The sequence below is a fragment of the Mustelus asterias genome, unplaced genomic scaffold (assembly GCF_964213995.1).
Source record: "Mustelus asterias unplaced genomic scaffold, sMusAst1.hap1.1 HAP1_SCAFFOLD_2338, whole genome shotgun sequence".
Lineage (NCBI taxonomy): Eukaryota > Metazoa > Chordata > Chondrichthyes > Carcharhiniformes > Triakidae > Mustelus > Mustelus asterias.
This window is the reverse complement of record NW_027592283.1, coordinates 10001-26870: the sequence shown is the minus strand read 5'-3', so window position 1 is coordinate 26870 and position 16870 is coordinate 10001. Positions and strand designations below refer to the sequence as shown.

General features: G+C 50.9%; 1 protein-coding gene across 1 annotated transcript in view; it reads left to right on the top strand.

Moving 5' to 3' along the window:
* Nucleotides 1–16870, top strand: part of LOC144489596 (syntaxin-3-like) — a gene marked incomplete at both ends in the record, with an annotated part of 55438 nt that overhangs the window by 30224 nt on the left and 8344 nt on the right. Inside the window, 2 exons of the mRNA XM_078207459.1 lie at nt 8464–8531; nt 9836–9944. Coding sequence (XP_078063585.1) covers nt 8464–8531; nt 9836–9944 — 177 coding nt within the window. The remainder of the gene's footprint in view (nt 1–8463; nt 8532–9835; nt 9945–16870) is intronic.

Sequence of the window (16870 nt, the reverse complement as noted above, 5' to 3'; positions counted from 1 at the left end):
TGTCTTCAATGTATCAGTGCAGGTACAGAGTGTCTTCAATGTATCAGTGCAGGGTCAGAGTGTCTTCAATGGATCAGTGCAGGGTCAGAGTGTCTTCAATGTATCAGTGCAGGTACAGAGTGTCTTCAATGTGTCAGTGCAGGTACAGAGTGTCTTCAATGTGTCAGTGCAGGGTCAGGGTGTCTTCAATGTATCAGTGCAGGTACAGAGTGTCTTCAATGTGTCAGTGCAGGTACAGAGTGTCTTCAATGTATCAGTGCAGGGTCAGAGTGTCTTCAATGTATCAGTGCAGGGTCAGAGTGTCTTCAATGTATCAGTGCAGGTACAGAGTGTCTTCAATGTGTCAGTGCAGGTACAGAATGTCTTCAATGTATCAGTGCAGGTACAGAGTGTCTTCAATGTATCAGTGCGGGGTCAGAGTGTCTTCAATGTATCAGTGCAGGGTCAGAGTGTCTTCAATGTATCAGTGCAGGTACAGAGTGTCTTCAATGTATCAGTGCAGGTGCAGAGTGTCTTCAATGAATCAGTGCAGGTACAGAGTGTCTTCAATGTATCAGTGCAGGTACAGAGTGTCTTCAATGTATCAGTGCAGGTACAGAGTGTCTTCAATGTGTCAGTGCAGGGTCAGAGTCTCTTCAATGTATCAGTGCAGGTACAGAGTGTCTTCAATGTATCAGTGCAGGTACAGAGTGTCTTCAATGTATCAGTGCAGGTACAGAGTGTCTTCAATGTATCAGTGCAGGGTCAGAGTGTCTTCAATGTATCAGTGCAGGGTCAGAGTGTCTTCAATGTATCAGTGCAGGTACAGAGTGTCTTCAATGTATCAGTGCAGGTACAGAGTGTCTTCAATGTGTCAGTGCAGGTACAGAGTGTCTTCAATGTGTCAGTGCAGGTACAGAGTGTCTTCAATGGATCAGTGCAGGTACAGAGTGTCTTCAATGTATCAGTGCAGGTACAGAGTGTCTTCAATGTATCAGTGCAGGTACAGAGTGTCTTCAATGTATCAGTGCAGGTACAGAGTGTCTTCAATGTATCAGTGCAGGTACAGAGTGTCTTCAATGTGTCAGTGCAGGTACAGAGTGTCTTCAATGTGTCAGTGCAGGTACAGAGTGTCTTCAATGTATCAGTGCAGGTACAGAGTGTCTTCAATGTATCAGTGCAGGTACAGAGTGTCTTCAATGTGTCAGTGCAGGTACAGAGTGTCTTCAGTGTATCAGTGCAGGTACAGAGTGTCTTCAATGTATCAGTGCAGGTACAGAGTGTCTTCAATGGATCAGTGCAGGTACAGAGTGTCTTCAATGTATCAGTGCAGGTACAGAGTGTCTTCAATGTATCAGTGCAGGGTCAGAGTGTCTTCAATGTATCAGTGCAGGTACAGAGTGTCTTCAATGTATCAGTGCAGGGTCAGAGTGTCTTCAATGTATCAGTGCAGGGTCAGAGTGTCTTCAATGTATCAGTGCAGGTACAGAGTGTCTTCAATGTATCAGTGCAGGTACAGAGTGTCTTCAATGTATCAGTGCAGGTACAGAGTGTCTTCAATGTATCAGTGTAGGTACAGAGTGTCTTCAATGTATCAGTGCAGGGTCAGAGTGTCTTCAGTGTATCAGTGCAGGGTCAGAGTGTCTTCAATGTATCAGTGCAGGTACAGAGTGTCTTCAATGTATCAGTGCAGGTACAGAGTGTCTTCAATGTATCAGTGCAGGTACAGAGTATCTTCAGTGTATCAGTGCAGGGTCAGAGTGTCTTCAATGTATCAGTGCAGGTACAGAGTGTCTTCAATGTATCAGTGCAGGTACAGAGTGTCTTCAATGGATCAGTGCAGGTACAGAGTGTCTTCAATGTGTCAGTGCAGGTACAGAGTGTCTTCAATGTATCAGTGCAGGTACTGTGTGTCTTCAATGTATCAGTGCAGGGTCAGAGTGTCTTCAATGTATCAGTGCAGGTACAGAGTGTCTTCAATGTATCGGTGCAGGTACAGAGTGTCTTCAATGTATCAGTGCAGGGTCAGAGTGTCTTCAATGTATCAGTGCAGGTACAGAGTGTCTTCAATGTATCAGTGCAGGGTCAGAGTGTCTTCAATGTACCAGTGCAGGGTCAGAGTGTCTTCAATGTATCAGTGCAGGTACAGAGTGTCTTCAATGTATCAGTGCAGGGTCAGAGTGTCTTCAATGTATCAGTGCAGGTACAGAGTGTCTTCAATGTGTCAGTGCAGGTACAGAGTGTCTTCAATGTATCAGTGGAGGTACAGAGTGTCTTCAATGTATCAGTGCAGGTACAGAGTGTCTTCAATGTGTCAGTGCAGGGTCAGAGTGTCTTCAATGTATCAGTGCAGGGTCAGAGTGACATCAATGTATCAGCGCAGGTACAGAGTGTCTTCAATGTATCAGCGCAGGTACAGAGTGTCTTCAATGTATCAGTGCAGGTACAGAGTGTCTTCAATGTGTCAGTGCAGGTACAGAGTGACATCAATGTATCAGCGCAGGTACAGAGTGTCTTCAATGTATCAATGCAGGTACAGAGTGTCTTCAATGTATCAGTGCAGGTACAGAGTGTCTTCAATGTATCAGTACAGGTACAGAGTGTCTTCAATGTATCAGTGCAGGTACAGAGTGTCTTCAATGTATCAGTGCAGGTACAGAGTGTCTTCAATGTATCAGTGCAGGTACAGAGTGTCTTCAATGTATCAGTGCAGGTACAGAGTGTCTTCAATGTATCAGTGCAGGTACAGAGTGTCTTCAATGTATCAGTGCAGGTACAGAGTGTCTTCAATGTATCAGTGCAGGTACAGAGTGACATCAATGTATCAGCGCAGGTACAGAGTGTCTTCAATGTATCAATGCAGGTACAGAGTGTCTTCAATGTATCAGTGCAGGTACAGAGTGTCTTCAATGTATCAGTGCAGGTACAGAGTGTCTTCAATGTATCAGTGCAGGTACAGAGTGTCTTCAATGTATCAGTGCAGGTACAGAGTGTCTTCAATGTATCAGTGCAGGTACAGAGTGTCTTCAATGTATCAGTGCAGGTACAGAGTGTCTTCAATGTATCAGTGCAGGTACAGAGTGTCTTCAATGTATCAGTGCAGGTACAGAGTGTCTTCAATGTATCAGTGCAGGGTCAGAGTGTCTTCAAAGTATCAGTGCAGTTACAGAGTGTCTTCAATGTATCAGTGCAAGTACAGAGTGTCTTCAATGTATCAGTGCAGGTACAGAGTGTCTTCAATGTATCAGTGCAGGGTCAGAGTGTCTTCAATGTTTCAGTGCAGGTACAGAGTGTCTTCAATGTATCAGTGCAGGGTCAGAGTGTCTTCAATGTATCAGTGCAGGTACAGAGTGTCTTCAATGTTTCAGTGCAGGTACAGAGTGTCTTCAATGTATCAGTGCAGGGTCAGAGTGTCTTCAATGTATCAGTGCAGGGTCAGAGTGTCTTCAATGTATCAGTGTAGGTACAGAGTGTCTTCAATGTATCAGTGCAGGGTCAGAGTGTCTTCAATGTATCAGTGCAGGTACAGAGTGTCTTCAATGTGTCAGTGCAGGTACAGAGTGTCTTCAATGTATCAGTGCAGGTACAGAGTGTCTTCAATGTATCAGTGCAGGGTCAGAGTGTCTTCAATGTGTCAGTGCAGGGTCAGAGTGTCTTCAATGTATCAGTGCAGGTACAGAGTGTCTTCAATGTATCAGTGCAGGGTCAGAGTGTCTTCAATGTATCAGTGCAGGTACAGAGTGTCTTAAATGTATCAGTGCAAGTACAGAGTGTCTTCAATGTATCAGTGCAGGTACAGAGTGTCTTCAATGTATCAGTGCAGGTACAGAGTGTCTTCAATGTATCAGTGCAGGTACAGAGTGTCTTCAATGTATCAGTGCAGGGTCAGAGTGTCTTCAATGTGTCAGTGCAGGTACAGAGTGTCTTCAATGTATCAGTGCAGGTACAGAGTGTCTTCAATGTATCAGTGCAGGTACAGAGTGTCTTCAATGTATCAGTGCAGGGTCAAAGTGTCTTCAATGGATCAGTGCAGGTACAGAGTGTCTTCAATGTATCAGTGCAGGTACAGAGTGTCTTCAATGTATCAGTGCAGGGTCAGAGTGTCTTCAATGGATCAGTGCAGGTACAGAGTGTCTTCAATGTATCAGTGCAGGTACAGAGTGTCTTCAATGTATCAGTGCAGGTACAGAGTGTCTTCAATGTATCAGTGCAGGTACAGAGTGTCTTCAATGTATCAGTGCAGGTACAGAGTGTCTTCAATGCATTAGTGCAGGGTCAGAGTGTCTTCAATGGATCAGTGCAGGTACAGAGTGTCTTCAATGTATCAGTGCAGGGTTAGAGTGTCTTCAATGTATCAGTGCAGGTCCAGAGTGTCTTCAATGTATCAGTGCAGGGTTAGAGTGTCTTCAATGTATCAGTGCAGGGTTAGAGTGTCTTCAATGTATCAGTGCAGGTACAGAGTGTCTTCAATGTGTCAGTGCAGGTACAGAGTGTCTTCAATGTATCAGTTCAGGTACAGAGTGTCTTCAATGGATCAGTGCAGGTACAGAGTGTCTTCAATGTATCAGTGCAGGTACAGAGTGTCTTCAATGTATCAGTGCAGGTACAGAGTGTCTTCAATGTATCAGTGCAGGTACAGAGTGTCTTCAATGTATCAGTGCAGGTACAGAGTGTCTTCAATGTATCAGTGCAGGTACAGAGTGTCTTCAATGTATCAGTGCAGGGTCAGAGTGACATCAATGTATCAGCGCAGGTACAGAGTGTCTTCAATGTGTCAGTGCAGGTACAGAGTGTCTTCAATGTATCAGTGCAGGTACGGAGTGTCTTCAATGTATCAGTGCAGGTACAGAGTGTCTTCAATGTATCAGTGCAGGTACAGAGTGTCTTCAATGTATCAGTTCAGGTACAGAGTGTCTTCAATGGATCAGTGCAGGTACAGAGTGTCTTCAATGTATCAGTGCAGGTACAGAGTGTCTTCAATGTATCAGTGCAGGTACGGAGTGTCTTCAATGTATCAGTGCAGGTACAGAGTGTCTTCAATGTATCAGTGCAGGTACAGAGTGTCTTCAATGTATCAGTGCAGGTACAGAGTGTCTTCAATGTATCAGTGCAGGGTCAGAGTGACATCAATGTATCAGCGCAGGTACAGAGTGTCTTCAATGTGTCAGTGCAGGTACAGAGTGTCTTCAATGTATCAGTGCAGGTACAGAGTGTCTTCAATGTATCAGTACAGGTACAGAGTGTCTTCAATGTATCAGTGCAGGTACAGAGTGTCTTCAATGTATCAGTGCAGGTACAGAGTGACATCAATGTATCAGTGCAGGTACAGAGTGTCTTCAATGTATCAGTGCAGGTACAGAGTGTCTTCAATGTATCAGTGCAGGGTCAGAGTGTCTTCAATGTATCAGTGCAGGGTCAGAGTGTCTTCAATGTATCAGTGCAGGGTCAGAGTGTCTTCAATGTATCAGTGCAGGGTCAGAGTGTCTTCAATGTATCAGTGCAGGGTCAGAGTGTCTTCAATGTATCAGTGCAGGTACAGAGTGTCTTCAATGTATCAGTGCAAGTACAGAGTGTCTTCAATGTATCAGTGCAGGTACAGAGTGTCTTCAATGTATCAGTGCAGGTACAGAGTGTCTTCAATGTATCAGTGCAGGTACAGAGTGTCTTCAATGTTTCAGTGCAGGTACAGAGTGTCTTCAATGTATCAGTGCAGGGTCAGAGTGTCTTCAATGTATCAGTGCAGGGTCAGAGTGTCTTCAATGTATCAGTGTAGGTACAGAGTGTCTTCAATGTATCAGTGCAGGGTCAGAGTGTCTTCAATGTATCAGTGCAGGTACAGAGTGTCTTCAATGTATCAGTGCAGGTACAGAGTGTCTTCAATGTATCAGTGCAGGTACAGAGTGTCTTCAATGTATCAGTGCAGGTACAGAGTGTCTTCAATGTATCAGTGCAGGGTCAGAGTGTCTTCAATGTGTCAGTGCAGGAACAGAGTGTCTTCAATGTATCAGTGCAGGGTCAGAGTGTCTTCAATGTATCAGTGCAGGGTCAGAGTGTCTTCAATGTATCAGTGCAGGTACAGAGTGTCTTAAATGTATCAGTGCAAGTACAGAGTGTCTTCAATGTATCAGTGCAGGTACAGAGTGTCTTCAATGTATCAGTGCAGGTACAGAGTGTCTTCAATGTATCAGTGCAGGTACAGAGTGTCTTCAATGTATCAGTGCAGGGTCAGAGTGTCTTCAATGTGTCAGTGCAGGTACAGAGTGTCTTCAATCTATCAGTGCAGGTACAGAGTGTCTTCAATGTATCAGTGCAGGTACAGAGTGTCTTCAATGTATCAGTGCAGGTACAGAGTGTCTTCAATGTATCAGTGCAGGGTCAGAGTGTCTTCAATGGATCAGTGCAGGTACAGAGTGTCTTCAATGTATCAGTGCAGGTACAGAGTGTCTTCAATGTATCAGTGCAGGGTCAGAGTGTCTTCAATGGATCAGTGCAGGTACAGAGTGTCTTCAATGTATCAGTGCAGGTACAGAGTGTCTTCAATGTATCAGTGCAGGTACAGAGTGTCTTCAATGCATTAGTGCAGGGTCAGAGTGTCTTCAATGTATCAGTGGAGGTACAGAGTGTCTTCAATGTATCAGTGCAGGTACAGAGTGTCTTCAATGTGTCAGTGCAGGTACAGAGTGTCTTCAATGTGTCAGTGCAGGGTCAGAGTGTCTTCAATGTATCAGTGCAGGTACAGAGTGTCTTCAATGTATCAGTGCAGGTACAGAGTGTCTTCAATGTATCAGTGCAGGTACAGAGTGTCTTCAATGTATCAGTGCAGGGTCAGAGTGTCTTCAATGTATCAGTGCAGGGTCAGAGTGTCTTCAATGTATCAGTGCAGGTACAGAGTGTCTTCAATGTATCAGTGCAGGTACAGAGTGTCTTCAATGTATCAGTGCAGGTACAGAGTGTCTTCAATGCATTAGTGCAGGGTCAGAGTGTCTTCAATGTGTCAGTGCAGGTACAGAGTGTCTTCAATGTATCAGTGCAGGTACAGAGTGTCTTCAATGTATCAGTGCAGGTACAGAGTGTCTTCAATGTATCAGTGCAGGTACAGAGTGTCTTCAATGTATCAGTGCAGGGTTAGAGTGTCTTCAATGTATCAGTGCAGGTACAGAGTGTCTTCAATGTATCAGTGCAGGTACAGAGTGTCTTCAATGTATCAGTGCAGGTACAGAGTGTCTTCAATGTATCAGTGCAGGGTTAGAGTGTCTTCAATGTATCAGTGCAGGTACAGAGTGTCTTCAATGTATCAGTGCAGGTACAGAGTGTCTTCAATGTATCAGTGCAGGTACAGTGTGTCTTCAATGTATCAGTGCAGGGTCAGAGTGTCTTCAATGTATCAGTGCAGGTACAGAGTGTCTTCAATGTATCAGTGCAGGTACAGAGTGTCTTCAATGTATCAGTGCAGGTACAGAGTGTCTTCAATGTGTCAGTGCAGGTACAGAGTGTCTTCAATGTATCAGTGCAGGTACAGAGTGTCTTCAATGTATCAGTGCAGGTACAGAGTGTCTTCAATGTATCAGTGCAGGTACAGAGTGTCTTCAATGTATCAGTGCAGGGACAGAGTGTCTTCAATGTATCAGTGCAGGTACAGAGTGTCTTCAATGTATCAGTGCAGGGTCAGAGTGACATCAATGTATCAGTGCAGGTACAGAGTGTCTTCAATGTATCAGTGCAGGGTTAGAGTGTCTTCAATGTATCAGTGCAGGTCCAGAGTGTCTTCAATGTATCAGTGCAGGGTCAGAGTGTCTTCAAAGTGTCAGTGCAGGGTCAGAGTGTCTTCAATGTATCAGTGCAGGGTCAGAGTGTCTTCAAAGTGTCAGTGCAGGTACAGAGTGTCTTCAATGTATCAGTGCAGGGTCAGAGTGTCTTCAATGTATCAGTGCAGGTACAGAGTGTCTTCAATGTATCAGTGCAGGGTCAGAGTGTCTTCAATGTATCAGTGCAGGTCCAGAGTGTCTTCAATGTATCAGTGCAGGTACAGAGTGTCTTCAATGTATCAGTGCAGGGTCAGAGTGTCTTCAATGTATCAGTGCAGGATCAGAGTGTCTTCAAAGTGTCAGTGCAGGGTCAGAGTGTCTTCAATGTATCAGTGCAGGGTCAGAGTGTCTTCAAAGTGTCAGTGCAGGGTCAGAGTGTCTTCAATGTATCAGTGCAGGGTCAGAGTGTCTTCAATGTATCAGTGCAGGTACAGAGTGTCTTCAATGTATCAGTGCAGGGTCAGAGTGTCTTCAATGTATCAGTGCAGGGTCAGAGTGTCTTCAATGTATCTGCACTCTGACCCTGCACTGATACATTGAAGATATATTTTGTAGTTTCTTGCAGTCTTGTACGGATCAGGAGCTATACCAAGTTATTCAGATTGGCATCTGGACTTTGGAAAGTTTCACGTGTCAGTGTTATTTTCCCCTGAATCTTAATTTCCTTCCCCCTTTTCAGGCATTGAACAGAATATTGAACAGAATGAAACGTGTTCCTCGGCTGATCTCAGGATACGCAAGTCTCAGGTGAGGGGGGAGGGCGTGGCGTTGTGTATCGGGTGAGGAGAGGGGTCAGCGGGCAAGGTTCGTAACCCCGTCAGGTGGTCTCCCCCCAAAGCCTGTCCACCATCTACAAGGACACAGTCAGGAGTGTGATGGAACACTCTCCACTCGCCTGGATGGGTGCGGCTCCCAACAACACTCGAGAAGCTCAACACCATCCAGGACAAAGCAGCCCCGCTCGATCGACACGCTAACCACAAACACTCACTCCCTCCACCCCCGACGCACAGTGACAGCCGTGTGTACCGTCTACAAGATGCACCGCAGGAACTTCACAGTGCGGCACTCCCTCAGCACTGACCCTCTGACAGTGCGGCACTCCCTCAGCACTGACCCTCTGACAGTGCGGCACTCCCTCAGCACTGACCCTCTGACAGTGCGGCACTCCCTCAGCACTGACCCTCTGACAGTGCGGCACTCCCTCAGCACTGACCCTCTGACAGTGCGGCACTCCCTCAGCACTGACTCTCTGACAGTGCGGCACTCCCTCAGCACTGACCCTCTGACAGTGCGGCACTCCCTCAGCACTGACCCTCTGACAGTGCGGCACTCCCTCAGCACTGACCCTCTGACAGTGCGGCACTCCCTCAGCACTGACCCTCTGACAGTGCGGCACTCCCTCAGCACTGACCCTCTGACAGTGCGGCACTCCCTCAGCACTGACCCTCTGACAGTGCGGCACTCCCTCAGTACTGACCCTCTGACAGTGCGGCACTCCCTCAGTACTGACCCTCTGACAGTGCGGAACTCCCTCACTAATTCCCAGTTGTGGGTGTGTGGTAATATCAGCGTCTGATCTTGAGTGATATTCGTGGCTGATTCTGTCTGGGACGGGTTTGTGAATGACTCCCTGAGGCAGTTTCGTGGTTACCTAATGTCTTCTGTTGAATGTTTTTTCCATTCAATGATGGGACATGGGTGTCGCTGGCTGGGCCCAGCATTTATTGCCCATCCCTAGTTGCCCCTTGGAGGGCAGTTGAGAGTCACCCACATTGCTGTGGCTCTGGAGTCACATGTCGGCCAGACCGGGTAAGGACGGCAGATTTCCTTCCCTAAAGGGGACCAGATGGGTTTTTCCGACAATGGGTCATCAGTAGATTCTTAATCCCAGATATTTTTTATTGAATTCAAATTCCACCATCTGCCGTGGCGGGATTCGAACCCGGGTCCCCAGAACATCAGCTGAGTTTCTGGATTAATAGTCTGGTGATAATACCACGAGGCCATCACCTCCCCACATCTCATCTGTCTTTGGTTTTGACTTCCAGCATTCCGTTCTGTCCCGCAAATTTGTCGATGTAATGACAAAGTACAATGAAGCCCAGGTAGACTTCCGGGAGCGGAGTAAGGGACGTATCCAACGGCAACTGGAAATCAGTAAGTATTGGTGTCGCAAGCGGTCCATCCATATCCCTGACTCATGAATCTCAGCATCATTTGATTTGATTTATTATTGTCATATGTACTGGGATACAGTGAAAAGTATTGTTTCTTGAGCGCTATACGGACAAAGCATACTGTTCATTGAGAAGGAGAGAAGCAGAGTGTAGTGCTAAATTCATAGCTGGGGTGTAGAGAAAGATCAACTTAATATAAGGTAGGTCCATTCAAAAGTCTGACAGCAGCAGGGAAGAAGCTGTTCTCGAGTCGGTCGGTACGTGACCTCAGACTTTTGTATCTTTTTCCCGACGGAAGAAGGTGGAAGAGAGAATGTCCGGGGTGCGTGGGGTCCTTGATTATGCTGGCTGCTTTTCCCGAGGCAGCGGGAAGTGTAGACAGAGTCAATGGATGGGAGGCTGGTTTGCGTGATGGATTGGGCTACATTCACAACCCTTTGTAGTTCCTTGTGGTCTTGGGCAGAGCAGGAGCCCCAGACCAAGCTGTGATACAACCAGAAAGAATGCTTTCTATGGTGCATCTGTAAAAGTTGGTGAGAGTCGTAGCTGACATGCTAAATTTCCTTAGCCTCCTGAGAAAGTAGAGGCATTGGTGGGGCTTTCTTAACTATAGTGTCGGCGTGGGGGGGACCGGGACAGGTTGTTGGTGATCTGGACACCTAAAAACTTGAAGCTCTCGACCCTTTCTACTTCTTCCCGTTGATGTAGACAGGGGGATGTTCTCCTTTACGCTTCTTGAAGTCGATGACAATCTCCTTCGTTTTGTTGACATTGAGGGAGAGATTATTGTTGCCGCTCCAGTTCACCAGATTCTCTATCTCATTCCTGTACTCTGTCTCAACATTGTTTGAGATCCGACCCACTACGGTGGTGTCGTCAGCAAATTTGAAAATCGAATTGGAGTGGAATTTGGCCGCACAGTCAGAGGTGTATAAGGAGTATAGTAGGGGGCTGAGAACACAGCCTAGTGGGGCACCGGTGTTGAGGATGATCGTGGAGGAGGTGTTGTTGCCGATCCTTACTGATTGTGGTCTGTGAGTTCGGAAGTCTAGGATCCAGTCGCAGAGGGAGGTGCCGGGACCCAGGCCACAGAGTTTGGAGATGAGTTCTGTCGGAGCCTACCCTTGAGAAGGTGGTGGGTGAGCCGCCATCTTGAACCCACTGCAGTCCCTGAGGTGTAGGTCCACCCACAGTGCTGTTAGGGAGGGAGTTCCAGGATTGTTATTGGACATCAGTCAGTCCCTTAGGTGTAGGTACACCCACAGTGCTGTTAGGGAGGGAGTTCCAGGATTGTTATTGGACATCAGTCAGTCCCCGTGTGGTGTAGGTACACCCACAGTGCTGTTAGGGAGGGAGTTCCAGGATTGTTATTGGACATCAGTCAGTCCCCGTGTGGTGTAGGTACACCCACAGTGCTGTTAGGGAGGGAGGTTCAGGATTGTTATTGGACATCAGTCAGCCCCCGTGTGGTGTAGGTACACCCACAGTGCTGTCAGGGAGGGAGTTCCAGGATTGTTATTGGACATCAGTCAGTCCCGTGTGGTGTAGGTACACCCACAGTGCTGTTAGGGAGGGAGTTCCAGGATTGTTATTGGACATCAGTCAGTCCCATGTGGTGTAGGTACACCCACAGTGCTGTTAGGGGGGGGGAAGTTCCGGGTTTGTTATTGGACACCAGTCAGTCCCGTGTGGTGTAGGTACACCCACAGTGCTGTTAGGGAGGGAGTTCCAGGATTGTTATTGGACATCAGTCAGTCCTGTGTGGTGTAGGTACACCCACAGTGCTGTTAGGGAGGGAGTTCCAGGATTGTTATTGGACATCAGTCAGTCCCGTGTGGTGTAGGTACACCCACAGTACTGTTAGGGAGGGAGTTCCAGGATTGTTATTGGACATCAGTCAGTCCCATGTGGTGTAGGTACACCCACAGTGCTGTTAGGGGGGGGGATGTTCCGGGTTTGTTATTGGACATCAGTCAGTCCCATGTGGTGTAGGTACACCCACAGTGCTGTTAGGGAGGGAGTTCCAGGATTGTTATTGGACATCAGTCAGTCCCGTGTGGTGTAGGTACACCCACAGTGCTGTTAGGGAGGGAGTTCCAGGATTGTTATTGGACATCAGTCAGTCCTGTGTGGTGTAGGTACACCCACAGTGCTGTTAGGGAGGGAGTTCCAGGATTGTTATTGGACATCAGTCAGTCCCCGTGTGGTGTAGGTCCACCCACAGTGCTGTTAGGGAGGGAGTTCCAGGAATTTGACCCAGCGACAGTGAAAGAACGGCCGATATATTTCCAAGTCGGGATGGTGAGTGACTCGGAGGGGAGCCTCCAGGTGGGGGTGTTCCCAGGTATCTGCTGCCCTTGTCCTTCTAGATGGTAGAGGTGGTGGGTTTGGAAGGTGCTGCCTAAGGAGCCTTGGTGAGTCGCTGCGGTGCATCTTGTAGATGGTACACACGGCTGTCACTGTGCGTCGGGGGTGGAGGGAGTGAGTGTTTGTGGTTAGCGTGTCGATCGAGCGGGGCTGCTTTGTCCTGGATGGTGTTGAGCTTCTCGAGTGTTGTTGGGAGCCGCACCCATCCAGGCGAGTGGAGAATATTCCATCCCACTCCTGATTGTGTCCTTGTAGATGGTGGACAGGCTTTGGGGGGAGTCAGGAGGTGAGTTACTCTCCGCAGGATTCCCAGCCTCTGACCTGCTCTGGGAGCCACTGTGTTTATACGGCTGGGTCCAGTTCAGTTTCTGGTCAGTGGTAACCCCCAGGATGTTGAGAGTGGGAGAGGGGATTCAGCGATGGGAATGATATTGAATGTCCAGGGGGAGAAGGTTAGATTCTCTCTCGCTGGAGATGGTCAGTGCCGGGCACGTGTGGTGTGAATGTTACTGTCACTTGTCAGCCCGAGCCTGGGTCTGGTCCAGTTCTTGCTGCGTTTGAACATGGACTGTTTCAGTATCTGAGGAGTCACGAATGGTGCTGAACATTGTGCAATCATCAGTGAACATTCCCACTTCTGACCTTACGATGTAGGGAAGGTCACCGATGAAGCAGCTGAGGATAGTTGAGCCTCGGACACGACCCTGAGGAACTCCCGCAGTGATGTCCTGGGGCCTGGGACACTAACCCTGAGGGACACCCGCAGTGATGTCCTGGGGCCTGGGACACTGACCCTGAGGGACTCCCGCAGTGATGTCCTGGGGCCTGGGACACTAACCCTGAGGGACTCCCGCAGTGATGTCCTGGGGCCTGGGACACTAACCCTGAGGGACTCCCACAGTGATGTCCTGGGGCCTGTGACACTAACCCTGAGGGACTCCCACAGTGATGTCCTGGGGTCTGGGACACTTTCCCTGAGGAACTCCCGCAGTGATGTCCTGGGGCCTGTGACACTAACCCTGAGGGACTCCCGCAGTGATGTCCTGGGGCCTGGGACACTAACCCTGAGGGACTCCCGCAGTGATGTCCTGGGGCCTGGGACACTAACCCTGAGGAACTCCCGCAGTGATGTCCTGGGGCCTGGGACACTAACCCTGAGGAACTCCCGCAGTGATGTCCTGGGGTCTGGGACACTAACCCTGAGGGACACCCGCAGTGATGTCCTGGGGCCTGGGACACTAACCCTGAGGAACTCCCGCAGTGATGTCCTGGGGTCTGGGACACTAACCCTGAGGAACTCCCGCAGTGATATCCTGGGGCCTGGGACACTAACCCTGAGGAACTCCCGCAGTGATGTCCTGGGGCCTGGGACACTAACCCTGAGGGACTCCCGCAGTGATGTCCTGGTGTCTGGGACACTAACCCTGAGGGACTCCCGCAGTGATGTCCTGGGGCTCAGGACACTAACCCTGAGGGACTCCCGCAGTGATGTCCAGGGGCCGAGGACACTAACCCTGAGGGACTCCCGCAGTGATGTCCTAGGGTCTGGGACACTAACCCTGAGGGACTCCCGCAGTGATGTCCTGGGGCTCAGGACACTAACCCTGAGGAACTCCCGCAGTGATGTCCTGGGGCCTGGGACACTAACCCTGAGGGACTCCCGCAGTGATGTCCTGGGGCCTGGGACACTAACCCTGAGGAACTCCCGCAGTGATGTCCTGGTGTCTGGGACACTAACCCTGAGGAACTCCCGCAGTGATGTCCTGGGGCCTGGGACACTAACCCTGAGGAACCCCCGCAGTGATATCCTGGGGCCTGGGACACTAACGCTGAGGAACTCCCGCAGTGATGTCCTGCAGCCTGGGACACTAACCCTGAGGGACTCCCGCAGTGATGTCCTGGGGCCTGGGACACTAACCCTGAGGGACTCCCGCAGTGATGTCCTGGGGCTCAGGACACTAACCCTGAGGAACTCCCGCAGTGATGTCCTGGGGCCTGGGACACTAACCCTGAGGGACTCCCGCAGTGATGTCCTGGGGCCTGGGACACTAACCCTGAGGAACTCCCGCAGTGATGTCCTGGTGTCTGGGACACTAACCCTGAGGAACTCCCGCAGTGATGTCCTGGGGCCTGGGACACTAACCCTGAGGAACCCCCGCAGTGATATCCTGGGGCCTGGGACACTAACGCTGAGGAACTCCCGCAGTGATGTCCTGCAGCCTGGGACACTAACCCTGAGGGACTCCCGCAGTGATGTCCTGGGGCCTGGGACACTAACCCTGAGGAACTCCCGCAGTGATGTCCTGGTGTCTGGGACACTAACCCTGAGGAACTCCCGCAGTGATGTCCTGGGGCCTGGGACACTAACCGTGAGGGACTCCCGCAGTGATATCCTGGGGCCTGGGACACTAACCCTGAGGGACTCCCGCAGTGATGTCCTGGTGTCTGGGACACTAACCCTGAGGAACTCCCGCAGTGATATCCTGGGGCCGAGGACACTAACCCTGAGGGACTCCCGCAGTGATGTCCTGGGGGCTGGGACACTAACCCTGAGGAACTCCCGCAGTGATGTCCTGGGGCCTGGGACACTAACCCTGAGGGACTCCCGCAGTGATGTCCTGGGGCCGAGGACACTAACCCTGAGGGACTCCCGCAGTGATGTCCTGGGGCCTGGGACACTAACCCTGAGGGACTCCCGCAGTGATGTCCTGGGGCCTGGGACACTAACCCTGAGGGACTCCCGCAGTGATGTCCTGGTGTCTGGGACACTGACCCTGAGGGACTCCCGCAGTGATGTCCTGGGGCTCAGGACACTAACCCTGAGGGACTCCCGCAGTGATGTCCTGGGGCCGAGGACACTAACCCTGAGGGACTCCCGCAGTGATGTCCTGGGGTCTGGGACACTAACCCTGAGGGACTCCCGCAGTGATGTCCTGGGGCTCAGGACACTAACCCTGAGGGACTCCCGCAGTGATGTCCTGGGGCTCAGGACACTAACCCTGAGGAACTCCCGCAGTGATGTCCTGGGGCCTGGGACACTAACCCTGAGGAACTCCCGCAGTGATGTCCTGGGGCCTGGGACACTAACCCTGAGGAACTCCCGCAGTGATATCCTGGGGCCTGGGACACTAACCCTGAGGAACCCCCGCAGTGATGTCCTGCAGCCTGGGACACTAACCCTGAGGGACTCCCGCTGTGATATCCTGGGGCCTGGGACACTTACCCTGAGGAACTCCCGCAGTGATGTCCAGCAGCCTGGGACACTAACCCTGAGGGACTCCCGCAGTGATGTCCTGGGGCCTGGGGCCTGGGTCACTAACCCTGAGGGACTCCCGCAGTGATGTCCTGGGGCCTGGGGCACTAACCCTGAGGGACTCCCGCAGTGATGTCCTGGGGCCTGGGACACTAACCCTGAGGGACTCCCGCAGTGATGTCCTGGGGCCTGGGACACTAACCCTGAGGGACTCCCGCAGTGATATCCTGAGGCCTGGGACACTAACCCTGAGGAACTCCCGCAGTGATATCCTGGGGCTCAGGACACTAACCCTGAGGGACTCCCGCAGTGATATCCTGGGGCCTGGGACACTAACCCTGAGGAACTCCCGCAGTGATGTCCTGGGCTCAGGACACTGACCCTGAGGGACTCCCGCAGTGATGTCCTGGGGCCTGGGACACTAACCCTGAGGGACTCCCGCAGTGATATCCTGAGGCCTGGGACACTAACCCTGAGGGACTCCCGCAGTGATGTCCTGGGGCCTGGGACACTAACCCTGAGGGACTCCCGCAGTGATGTCCTGGGGCCTGGGACACTAACCCTGAGGAACTCCCGCAGTGATATCCTGGGGCTCAGGACACTAACCCTGAGGGACTCCCGCAGTGATATCCTGGGGCTCAGGACACTAACCCTGAGGGACTCCCGCAGTGATATCCTGGGGCTCAGGACACTAACCCTGAGGAACTCCCGCAGTGATATCCTGGGGCCGAGGACAATAACCCTGAGGGACTCCCGCAGTGATGTCCTGGGGCCTGGGACACTAACCCTGAGGGACTCCCGCAGTGATGTCCTGGGGCCTGGGGCACTAACCCTGAGGGACTCCCACAGTGATGTCCTGGGGCCTGGGACACTAACCCTGAGGGACTCCCGCAGTGATGTCCTGGGGCCTGGGACACTGACCCTGAGGAACTCCCGCGGTGATATCCTGGGGCCTGGGACACTAACCCTGAGGAACTCCCGCAGTGATGTCCTGGGGCCTGGGACACTAAGCCTGAGGAACTCCCGCAGTGATGTCCTGGGGCCGAGGACACTAACCCTGAGGGACTCCCGCAGTGATATCCTGGGGCCTGGGACACTAACCCTGAGGGACTCCCGCAGTGATGTCCTGGGGCCTGGGACACTAACCCTGAGGGACTCCCGCAGTGATGTCCTGGGGCCTGTGACACTAACCCTGAGGGACTCCCGCAGTGATGTCCTGGGGCCGAGGACACTAACCCTGAGGGACTCCCGCAGTGATGTCCTGGGGCCTGGGACACTAACCCTGA